Source organism: Tripterygium wilfordii, chromosome 3 (assembly GCF_013401445.1).
Source record: "Tripterygium wilfordii isolate XIE 37 chromosome 3, ASM1340144v1, whole genome shotgun sequence".
Classification (NCBI taxonomy): Eukaryota; Viridiplantae; Streptophyta; class Magnoliopsida; order Celastrales; family Celastraceae; genus Tripterygium; species Tripterygium wilfordii.
In genome coordinates, this window is record NC_052234.1 from 609,500 (window position 1) to 619,992 (window position 10,493).

General features: G+C 37.5%; 2 protein-coding genes and 1 long non-coding RNA gene across 3 annotated transcripts; 1 reads left to right on the forward strand and 2 right to left on the reverse strand.

Annotated features, from left to right (window-relative positions):
* Positions 1 to 1,661: 1,661 nt before the first annotated feature.
* LOC119995417 (transcription factor bHLH94-like) lies at positions 1,662 to 3,180 on the forward strand. The gene is made up of 3 exons (XM_038841904.1): positions 1,662 to 2,042; positions 2,440 to 2,841; positions 2,945 to 3,180. The coding sequence occupies exons 1-3, from the start codon at positions 1,695 to 1,697 to the stop codon at positions 3,044 to 3,046; spliced, it is 852 nt and encodes a 283-aa protein (XP_038697832.1). The 5' UTR covers positions 1,662 to 1,694; the 3' UTR covers positions 3,047 to 3,180.
* A 1,708-nt stretch (positions 3,181 to 4,888) lies between these two features.
* Positions 4,889 to 6,623, reverse strand: LOC119995064 (RING-H2 finger protein ATL54-like). Its single transcript, XM_038841430.1, has one exon. It carries the CDS (start codon positions 6,454 to 6,456, stop codon positions 5,215 to 5,217), a length of 1,242 nt encoding a protein of 413 aa, XP_038697358.1. The 5' UTR covers positions 6,457 to 6,623; the 3' UTR covers positions 4,889 to 5,214.
* A 1,963-nt stretch (positions 6,624 to 8,586) lies between these two features.
* On the reverse strand, positions 8,587 to 10,275 carry LOC119995105. Its single transcript, XR_005467611.1, has 2 exons — positions 9,912 to 10,275; positions 8,587 to 9,802 (listed from the first exon to the last, which is right to left on the reverse strand). It is a non-coding gene; the product is annotated as an uncharacterized LOC119995105 (long non-coding RNA).
* Positions 10,276 to 10,493: the final 218 nt, after the last annotated feature.

The following is a 10,493-nucleotide window of genomic DNA, read 5'->3' on the forward strand; positions in this document are numbered from 1 at the left end:
TATCTTTCTAGGTTACTAAAAATGGATGTTTTATTGGTTAGTTTTATCGGGTTTAGTTAATGAAAAATGATAATATGTACCCTTATGACACTAGATAAAGATGAAAAATGTTGTTTGAAATTTGAAAAAATATGTATTTTAAAAAATTAAGTGACGGAGTGCTCATCACACATGACAGAATGCATAGTACATGTGATATGCTATAGTGAATTCTTAACAAGTGCTCTTAGAACACAGGTTATCAATACCTTAATTAGTAATTGTGATTAAAAAAGGTTAAACACATGTCACAATCATCGGGGAAAAAGGTGGAGACATTCAATTTTAATTATGAAGTTGGGTTCTTGGAAAGTGAGAAAACTTTTAGACTTGATGGTTGAGACGTCAGACGATTGATGAAAAAACTTTCATCTTTGTTTGTTTGGTCACATGGAAAATGGATTCCATACCAAAAATACCCATGTAGTTAAACACTTACTCTCTCTAGCTAGTGCTATATGCCAATAATAGCAATCATGACCAGTTTAAACAAAATAAGGAAATCCTCAAGAGAACATGCAATATCAAATTACTATATCCATGTTTGCAATTAAAACGGAACATTTAGACCAACAAAAGCACGTTATGCTGTCGATTATGATGATAATTATGACTTGATTAGTTGATTAGACCTTTCTTATACTGGAGAGGTTTATAAAAATGGTTAGACAATTAGCATACTAGCTAGCTGGGTAATTAGTGTTTTGAGATATAACCCTACAAAAAAAAATACAATGAATTGAAGAAATTTTATCATTCTACTTACTATGATCATGTGTGTCAAGACTCGTAGCTCCACATTGGATTGATATAATTCAACTTAGTGGCATATAAACAAATGTTCAACTCCTCTCACACAAATGACGCATTTTATGGGCCTAAGTACTTTGAGACTGCCTGGTATACAAATCTATACAGGCCTTAAGCCTAGAGCAGACAATATCACTTTGAATTGTTTGGCTTATCTAGTGTTATCATGAATATCCGATTTATAAACTCCTCACATATGTGACGAGTTTTTTGGGCATAACTACATTGAGACGACCCGGTTGTACAAATCCGTACGAATCTTAGGCCCAGAGCAAATCATATTAGTTTGATCTGTTTGAGTTATGCGATGTACCTCACCAGGTCCAATAAATAAAAAAAAATAAAAGAGAATCTCGCTCTCTCTTCATAATCACTAGAGGAAATGGTCCCTCATGCAACCTAATTAATTGGTGTACGAACATAATTGTGCATGCATGTATCGAACAGTTGTCATTATTTTATGTTTTCATGGTGAACTTCTATATATATATATATATATATATATATATATATATATATATATATATATATATCTATGTATGTATGTATGTATGTATGTATGTCTGTATGTAAATGTAAGCGTGTGCGTTGGGGTGTGCACACAATAATGCACTCAATAATAGGTGGAAGAGGGAAAGGGTTCGAATCATAGTTAGACAAAAACCAAAAAAGGTTGCTTGTATCTATATTTGAGCTTGCTAGGGCTTGAATATATAGGCCATGTCCCTTTGAGGTTCTATTTAGATCTTCATTGTCTGTTTGTGTCGTATAACTACAACTCTACAACAAATTAAGACTCGTCTGATCAGTAATTGTTTTTTTGTGTGTGAGATAGAGAAAGAAATATGGCATTAGAAGCTGTGGTCTTCCCTCAAGAAGACCCATTATTCATCTATGGTTGCAAGGATACCATTCAACATCAGCTTCAAAACTCAGATGGCATTGTTTTCAACACAGACAATTGGAAAACCCAAGATGCTTACTTGGTCGGAAAAATTAATGTTCTTCCGGTGGTGGTTGCGGCGGCGCCTCCACGACGGCCAAAGAGGCGTAGATTCAGAAGCATGAAGAACAAAGAAGAAGCTGAGAATCAGAGAAGGACACACATTGTTGTTGAACGCAATCGGAGGAAGCAAATGAATGACTATCTCAACCTCCTCCGATCCATCATGCCTTCCTCATACTCCCAATCAGTACTGCTACTACCATCCCTTTCTTTTCTTATTTTCCACACCGGCTTCAGCATCATTCCCCGTATTGGTATCGGCCCGGTCTTACCTATAATTAACGTAGAGTAGATTGGGTTGATGGTCCGAGTTTAGATCTGACCCAACTATATGATGCACATATTGAGTATTGGTTTTAGGCGCAAATTGGCTTAAAATGGCCAGGTTTGACCATTAATTAATTAATACTTTCGCAATTTTGCTTCTAAGGCTCATGATTTTTTACTTTAAAGAAATTAATCAAAATTTGAGGGTGTTTTCTCTTTGTCGAGTGGATTTGAATATCCGTGTTCTAGAGATTAAACGATGTTTTGGCCCTAACCGTTAATTTCTGACTTTGTGTGTTTGTTTTTTTTGTACACAGGGAGACCAAGCATCCATAATTGGAGGAGCAATCAATTATGTGAAGGAATTGGAGCAACTCCTTCAAACCCTTGAAGCCAAAAAGAGAATCAGTCAACAATCAGCAGCAGATACTAATAATACCAGTCTCTTTTCTGACTTCTTCACCTTCCCTCAGTACTCAACTTGGTCTAATTCTCATCATGAAGAGTACCCATTAATTAAGGCCGAGAAGCGATTTGTTAATGTTGCTGATGTGGAAGTCAGAATGGTAGAAAAGCATGCCAACATCAAAATATTATCAGAGAAGCAACCAAAGAGATTGATGAAGATTATTGGAGGGTTGCACTCTCATGGCCTTACCATTCTTCACCTTAATGTCACAACTCTTCACAAGACTGTCCTCTACTGTGTCAATGTCAAGGTAATAACATACATACATACGTACATATATATATAATGTGCATGTGTAATTGATGCAAAACCCTTTTTTTGTTTCTGATTTTAAACTTCATTTTGTTTGGTAGGTCGAAGATGATTGTAAGCTGAATTCAGTGAATGAGATTGCAGCTGCAGTGTATGAGATGGTGGGTGGTGTTCATGAAGGCCAAGAGGAAGCCGAGTCTTAGTTGAAGTATGTGGCCTTAGTTTCTTTCTCATATGTAATAATTATTAGTTTATTCTGAGCTTTGCAATCATGAATGTGGAACCAATACTTTATTTGTTCATGAGAATGTTTTTTCATTTTTGGGTTTTCCTTCCATTTAAGGGATGATAGAAAAAAGTGATAAAAAGGTGTGGCCTTTAATTCCTTGGATTCATCATGATATATGGGCTAGAATAGGGCACTGTGGGGGCACTCTTGATTGAGAGCAACTCAAGCCCAAAAAGTGATCACGACAAGAAATAAACTTTGCACCCCCTCATGTCTTGTTAAAAGTTTTTGCTTCACTAGCTTAATTGGAGTAGTATTTCTTTTCTATTTTATTTGTCAATATTGAGATAAATGGGGGAAGAAAGACAAACAAGGAAAAATCAAGTAGAAAATGTGAGTTGGATTTATGTTGCATGCTTGCATTTGGAGTTGAATCACTTGGAGCGATTTTTGAAGATTGAAATTCAGCAAATACATTCAACTAGTTGTATATATAGCGATTCAATGAAATCAGCATTATGGGTTTCACCTTCTCATTTTCATGCATTGGCTCATTCGGCGTACCTACGGGTCAAGGACTCTTATAGTAGAAGTCACCGTAATTTTTCTATAATTTTAATCTGTTAATCAATATAGAATCCACAAAATATTTTGAATTTGATAAATAAATTGGCGTCTGTGATTTAGTAGAATGACTTCTACTGCAAGGCCCCGTCCGGTGTAACAAGACATGCATGCTTGATTACACAATTCACTGAGACACACCCGAAAAGCAAATCAGGCTTTGATTTGATCTTTTTCACAAGACAAGCAAGTACCAAAACGATAGTCAAGGGCCACGTACTGCAGAGCTGCCATAGCAAACAGCTTTGGAAGACAAATCAAATTCACTTGATTTTTTTGATGTACTGAGCCTCATACTTCATCCATTGGAAGTATTATTTTATTTTATTTTTTTGTCGGGATATATGTCTGTCCATGTTTAACAAAGTCAGACACTCATAACAACATATAATGGGCCAGATCCAGGATTTATGAGATTGGACTAGAGATCGGCCCATACTAAGTTGAAAATTAAGCCGTTGCCCGTTGGTGGATAAGTGTGGCCCAATAACAGCCCCTCTCCCCTGTGAACTACACGGCCCATTCGGTGGCCCAATTTCAAGGACCCTGTGAAATAACTACGGAGGCCTTAGATATGATAGGTTGAATGGAAGTTTATTCTGGCAATGAATTCTTTTGATGCCAAGGTTGTGCAGCTTGTCGAATAATCTATTGTTGATTATTCTATGCCTATAAATTACTCCCGTTACAATATTTCACATCGGTTTGGAATGTCCAAACTTCAAACCATGTCGTTTATAATGAAAACCATGTTCCCAACCACATTAAGAGGCCTGAGTCAATGAATCAACAAAACTTTGAGGGTTATTCAATATATCCAAACTTCAAACCATGTGCTACTGGTTTATAATGAAAATCATGTCCCCTACCACATTAAGAGGTTTGAGTCAATGAATCAACAAAACTTTGAGGGTTATCCAATATATCCATAGGGAATCGGAACCGCTCTATTTTAGACAAATTCTATTGTTTAGTAATTACGTATTTTTATGTTTTTCGTTATTTTATGATCGTAACCCACTTTAATGGTCATTATCTCTTGATTTTATATATATATATATATAGAAACTCTAGTGAATTTCAGTGTGTTCTTTGATTAAACGCTGATTTAATCTTGTTCGTCTTATACGCTTGCTTCGGAATAAGGAGAGGAAGACATATTTGCAAGAGATTAAAAAAAAAACAGAAGGGATGGAAGAACACATAAGAGAAACATAGCTTAATCTTAGGGAATAGTCCCCCTAATTTCTCCTTCTCTGTTTAATAAAATTTTGTCTTGCACAAAAAAAAAAACAACCCATAGCTTGAGCTTGAACATAAAAATATTCACAAAAGGCAGTTTCAGGATCTTTGATGTTTCTATTGCACTTAATATTTCTGTTGCATGAACCATCATCCCCGCCTGAGGAATATAGCTTATTTTTCCCAGGATTGATTGTTTTCTTCCTTCAAAACCCTCTTCTTCAGAACCACATACCTTATGATGTTCTTATTTTCCAGTTGGCAGTTGATTTTCCTTCACAAGGGAAGGATTGAGTCAAGGCTTCTATTACCTTGAGATGATGAGGAGGCCGCCTTTCCACTTGAGGAGAAAGATCTTTTCATCACAATAGGCCCAATTGAAGAACCACTCATCAGTTTCATCACACTAAAGCTTCCACTCCTTCGCTTGGAAGAAGAAATCTTTGATTTCGACTTCTTACTTGCCACGAACTGATTATCAGTAACAGGAACAACATTAGCTACAGCACTGTAGATCCTCATTGCTGATACTGAATCCATTGATACCGACCTTCTCAGCGGTTGTAGTTCACCTTCTGTCGATGCTTGTCGATTCTCAACTAAATCGCTTCGAACCCGAGAGGGATAATTCAATCCTTTTGCTTCAACTGGGCTATTCTGCTCTTCAATCCTCAATCCGCTAGTTTCACCTCCTCCCACCTCTCCACTTACTATATTCTCCTCTTCTGCTTCCTCTCTCGAATCCAAATCATTCGAATTAACAGACTCCATTGATGACTGATCTTGAACAGCTGCATAGTTGTCGGAGACAATAGGGGCACGACACAAAGGGCAATTCTTATGCGACCTCAACCATGTATCAATACAAGGAATGTGAAAGGCATGGCTACACTTTGGCAAAAGACGAAGACTTTCATCTTCTTCAAACTCACTCAAGCAAACAGAGCAATCTGTACCTTCAATCAACCCTTCATCCTTCTTATACTTACAAACTGTGATTGAATCAATGATTGATTGTTGCAGACCCACAGTGTTGATGTACCAGATTGGATGATCAATCTCCGGCCCTTGATTTTCATCACGAAAACTCTCTTGGGTATGGAACAACATTGGGGAATTCCTTCTTCTGCTTGAATCAAAGGTATCGTTCTGTCTAGATTTGTAAAATTTCCAAGCCTGCCATACAAGCCCCAAAAGAAAAACACCAGTAATTAAAGCAGACAAAAATATTAGACCAAATTTGAGAACAGATCTTGGTAATACAGCACCCCTGTTTGCAAGTGTAGGCCTCGAATAGGAAGGTTGAGGCGACGGCGGCGGGGATGGAGGACATAAAGGATCATCAAAGACTGATGTAAGGTATTTACAAACTTCAGGACAGACCTTAAAACAAGAAGCCAAACAAAACCCATATGGGTTTGTTTCTGTATTGCAAGTCAGTCCACAATGAAAAAAAGCACCATCGCCGTTCGTACTGATTTTCGGTAGCAGAAGTGGTTTACTGTGATCAGAAGCCATTACAGAAACAGAGGAGGAGGAGGAGGAAACAGGGGATTATGAGGTTCATTTCATACCTTTGGACTTGGAAGTCAAGATTGGTGTGTGGTGTACTTTTTCCACAATAGTGAATAGGACAGCGTGTGAATTGATGAGAATAAAAGACTTTTGGTTTGGGGGGTTTTTGCCCCTTCCCCCATTAATGGGTTGGTTGGTTGGTGGCTTGTTTTTTTGTTCTTGTGGGTGAGAAAAGACATGGCAATTTCAGTGAGAAGAGAAGACTCAAGCCTTGTGCTGCATTTACTTGTAGGGATGGCAAAAAAAACCGACCCTAGCACTATTCATAGGGTACCCGGTCCATTTAAAATCCGAAAACCGATCCCATAGGGTTTGGAAACGGTTTTGGTTTTGATTTTCAAACCCGTTATGGTTTAGGGTCGGGTTTGGTTTTTGACGTCGGGTTTAGGGTACCCGAACCGTTTAATTAAAAAAGTAAATTATAGTAATAACATTATAAATCATTTATATAAAGGTATATTACTAGAATGTTAAATTTTAGCATGATCAAACATATTAAATAAAATAAAATAATATAATTATATAGATATTACATTCAAACTATAACAACATGATAAGTCATATTATTTTTTAAAAAAATTGAGTTATACATTTATAGAAAAATAAAAATATTAAAAGTTAGACGGTAAACAGGTACCCAATGGTAAACGGTTATGGAACGGTTCCGGTTTTGGAAATTTAAATGGTTTTTTAAACGGTTTTGGAACGGTTTTGATATTGAGTAACTTAAATGGAAACGGTTTTGGTATTCACTAATTGGAAGGGTACCCGATCGGTTGTCATCCCTATTTACTTGGTAGTTTCGTTTCTTGTTCTGGTTCTGTTTTCTGGTCCCATTCAGTAGACTTTTCTTTTCTTGAGTCGTTTACGCGTAAATGTTGTCCTAGTGCCTAGTGGTCCACTGGTCCTCAATGGTGCCATCACACCATAAAGAACCAAAAGAAAATGTTCTAGTAGTTGGCAGATATGCTTAATGGGCCTCTCTCCCGTCCCCGTTAGCTTTACAACTGAGCTTTCAGCTGTGACAATCTGTGATCAAGTTTATAGCTCAGCATAAGCAGTGGCACTACTAACTACCATTTTAATGAAATGAATATTTCCATCATTGGATCATTCACAATTAGGGTTGGCAAAATTCTATCCTGTCTGGATGACCGAATTTGTCCGACTCAGATTAAATCAAGTTTGAACATCAATTATATGTTCGAAATTCGGGTTAAAACACAAAAAAAATTATTCGGTTTAAAGCCGGGGCAAGGTTCAAATACAAAATATTGTTCGATTTAAACTCGGATTCGAGTTTCGGACATATAACTCATGTATCTTCTCATGATTCAAATCATATAGAGATTGATTGATGGCATATGGTGATTGTGTGGGGCAACTGGGCAAGTTGGTTTGGAATTTGGGATTATTTGACGTTATTGATTTAATGTAATTTTCTTTTCAACATGAATGTTGTGTCATTATTCACTTGTTTTGTATTTGGAACTATAGGGCAATTTATATGACAATTTGTTTTGTATTTTACTTTATTTTAAGGTTCTATGAATTGTTTCAATTAATTGTAATTCCATGTTAAGGAGAAATAACACAAAAAGGTGAATGACATTTGAACAAAGAATAATGCTTGAGACCCCTAAAAAGTGACCTCAAAAAACCCTCCATTTAATGTGGAGTGTTGGATGTGAAGTAGAGTCTACATGTGTGTTTTTAATCAATGACTATTTTAATGCCACATAGATTTGAGGGACTTTTGGGGGTGATATTTTGGAGGCATTGTCCTTGAACAAATTGGACAAATCAGACAATCTGAATTTAAACAAATATGGGTTTGACCAATTAACTATGTCTGAAATTCAATCTATGTTAAAGTCTAGATATGTTAATATTTTGTAAATTTATGATGTTGTCCAATCCGAAAACGACTCGGAAACCACTTTATTTTCCTATTCCCATTCATAACGTCCACATTACTTTTGGCAAATGCCCAATGTAGCCAAATGGGCCGCAGGCCCGCATTCCTAATTCATCCTTTGCTGCACAAGCTGTGTGAAATATTTTGCTGAAAAATGACTGTAATTACAGATATAACCCCATCACTATGACAGGAGAGACCCTATCGATTCGCAAATCGCAAGTCGCACAAACAGTAAAATGATCGGAAAAATCAAGAACTAAACCAATACAATACTTCTGCTACAGATTCGAGAGGGATCGAAGCACTCTACGATTCTCACCTCCCTTGATTTTTCAACCAAACCCCACCTCACGGCGTCGATGAGCGATTCCAGCGCCACTTCTTCACCCTTCAGCAACAACAACATGGTTCATCCGCTGTCGAAGAATTCGAGGCTGCTTGGAAAAAGAGCTGGTTGTGGTAGATCCAGAGCTGCTTCTTCTTTTTCTTCTAGCATTCAGCGTCGGATCCCTCGTCCAATTTGTCAAATTTGTGGCATATCAGGTCATGTAGCTATTGTCTGCTACGAACGCTACAACCCAAACTTTTAGTCCATAGTTGGGTATTTAGTGATCGTGATAATGCTAATGTGCTCGTAATAAACAGAGCCTAGTTTGTTTCTTCTCTTCGTTTAGTGCATTGTGACTTCTGGTTCTGGGTTCTGGTCACACTCTTTCATTTTTTAATGTTAATTTTTGGGATTTCTTGAATTAATCTGTTCTTGAAAAGATGCTCTCAAAGCCAAAAAGTTGAATACTAAAGACAATTTATCGGACTGAAATCTCTATTAGAACACAAATAACTTCAACCTCCAACCCCACAAACGTCCTCTGCCTTTCACGTCTCTAAAAGGACAGTTACTCCATCTTGTTCAAGTTTTTGATTAAAACCCACAAACCAAATCAATCTCAAACCATCAAAATGAAAGGATGGGAATAAAATAACCAGAAACCGAGTGCTGGAGTGATGAATGAGCATGATGGGATTTGGAGACCTAAGTTCTCTCAAAAGCTTGGTGTGGAGCTGATGATGTATAAGTGTGATGCCGTATGAGAGGAGAAGCATCATTGATGATCTTTCCCTTCATAAGCTCTTCCAAAGGCCGTCTCAGCTCTGCCACAGTTTTTGTACCATTAGCTGATATTCTCACTCGCGATGGTTTCACATCCCTTAGATGTGAGACTGAAGTGCTGGTTATAAGGGAGGCCAAGCTCCCTTGTCCACCTCTAGACTTAGCCTGTGTGCCCATGAAGGCTGGTTGGTTGGGTCGGGCTCTCCAGCCCACATTGGTGTGGTTTTGAGGAGACAAATTTATGCGGGCCTCTGAGCCTAATGCAGACAAATGGTTGATTATTTGGGGAGGGAGGTTGTTCTTATTAAACAACCGTACATAACAATACTTACGTCTATACATTTATATATTATTTACATCGCGTACCTGGTTTTTAATTAGTTTTTGTCATTCTCCATGGTCTTGTCCAGGAAGTATTCTGCACCTGCAAATGACAAACAAACATCAGTAAGCACTAAGTAGCAGGAAACTTCAGAAGAAGATTTTGGGGGAAGGGGGAATATAAGATGATGCTGCTTGATGACTGTAAATTCAAAATTAAGGGACTTATATAGCTAAGGAACAATAAAAAAAAATGGGGCTAAGCGATCTGTTGAAGCTGTGAGGTGTAAAAACGCATCGATAGGGAGTGTTACGCCTTAGAGGAAAGCAACCACCTCACTATTAAGGGGTCTACACTCTGCAAAGTCCACCCGGCACCCAACTAACCAAATCTTTTCTGTATTTGTTACTTTTATTTGGTTTTGTTTTGACCTTTTTCTTTGTCTTGCACCCATGTTAGATTCTCTGCACACTTGTTCATAGGCCCCAGGATGTAACCCTAAAACGAAAGGGCCATCCATCTTTCCTACTCTCTGTGCAAAAAAAATAACTCAATCGACTGTTTTCTGTCATTGTTGACACATCTTATTCAAACTTGGCTTGCCATCCTCTGCTTCTGGACATTGA

Bases quoted from the DNA above. Each gene is read 5' to 3' on its own strand.
- LOC119995417 (XM_038841904.1), top strand. From the start codon at position 1,695: ATGGCATTAGAAGCTGTGGTCTTCCCTCAAGAAGACCCATTATTCATC. The intron at 2,043-2,439 runs GTACTGCTACTA...TTTTGTACACAG, and splicing joins CTTCCTCATACTCCCAATCA to GGAGACCAAGCATCCATAAT. The intron at 2,842-2,944 runs GTAATAACATAC...TTTGTTTGGTAG, and splicing joins TCTACTGTGTCAATGTCAAG to GTCGAAGATGATTGTAAGCT.
- LOC119995064 (XM_038841430.1), bottom strand. From the start codon at position 6,456: ATGGCTTCTGATCACAGTAAACCACTTCTGCTACCGAAAATCAGTACG.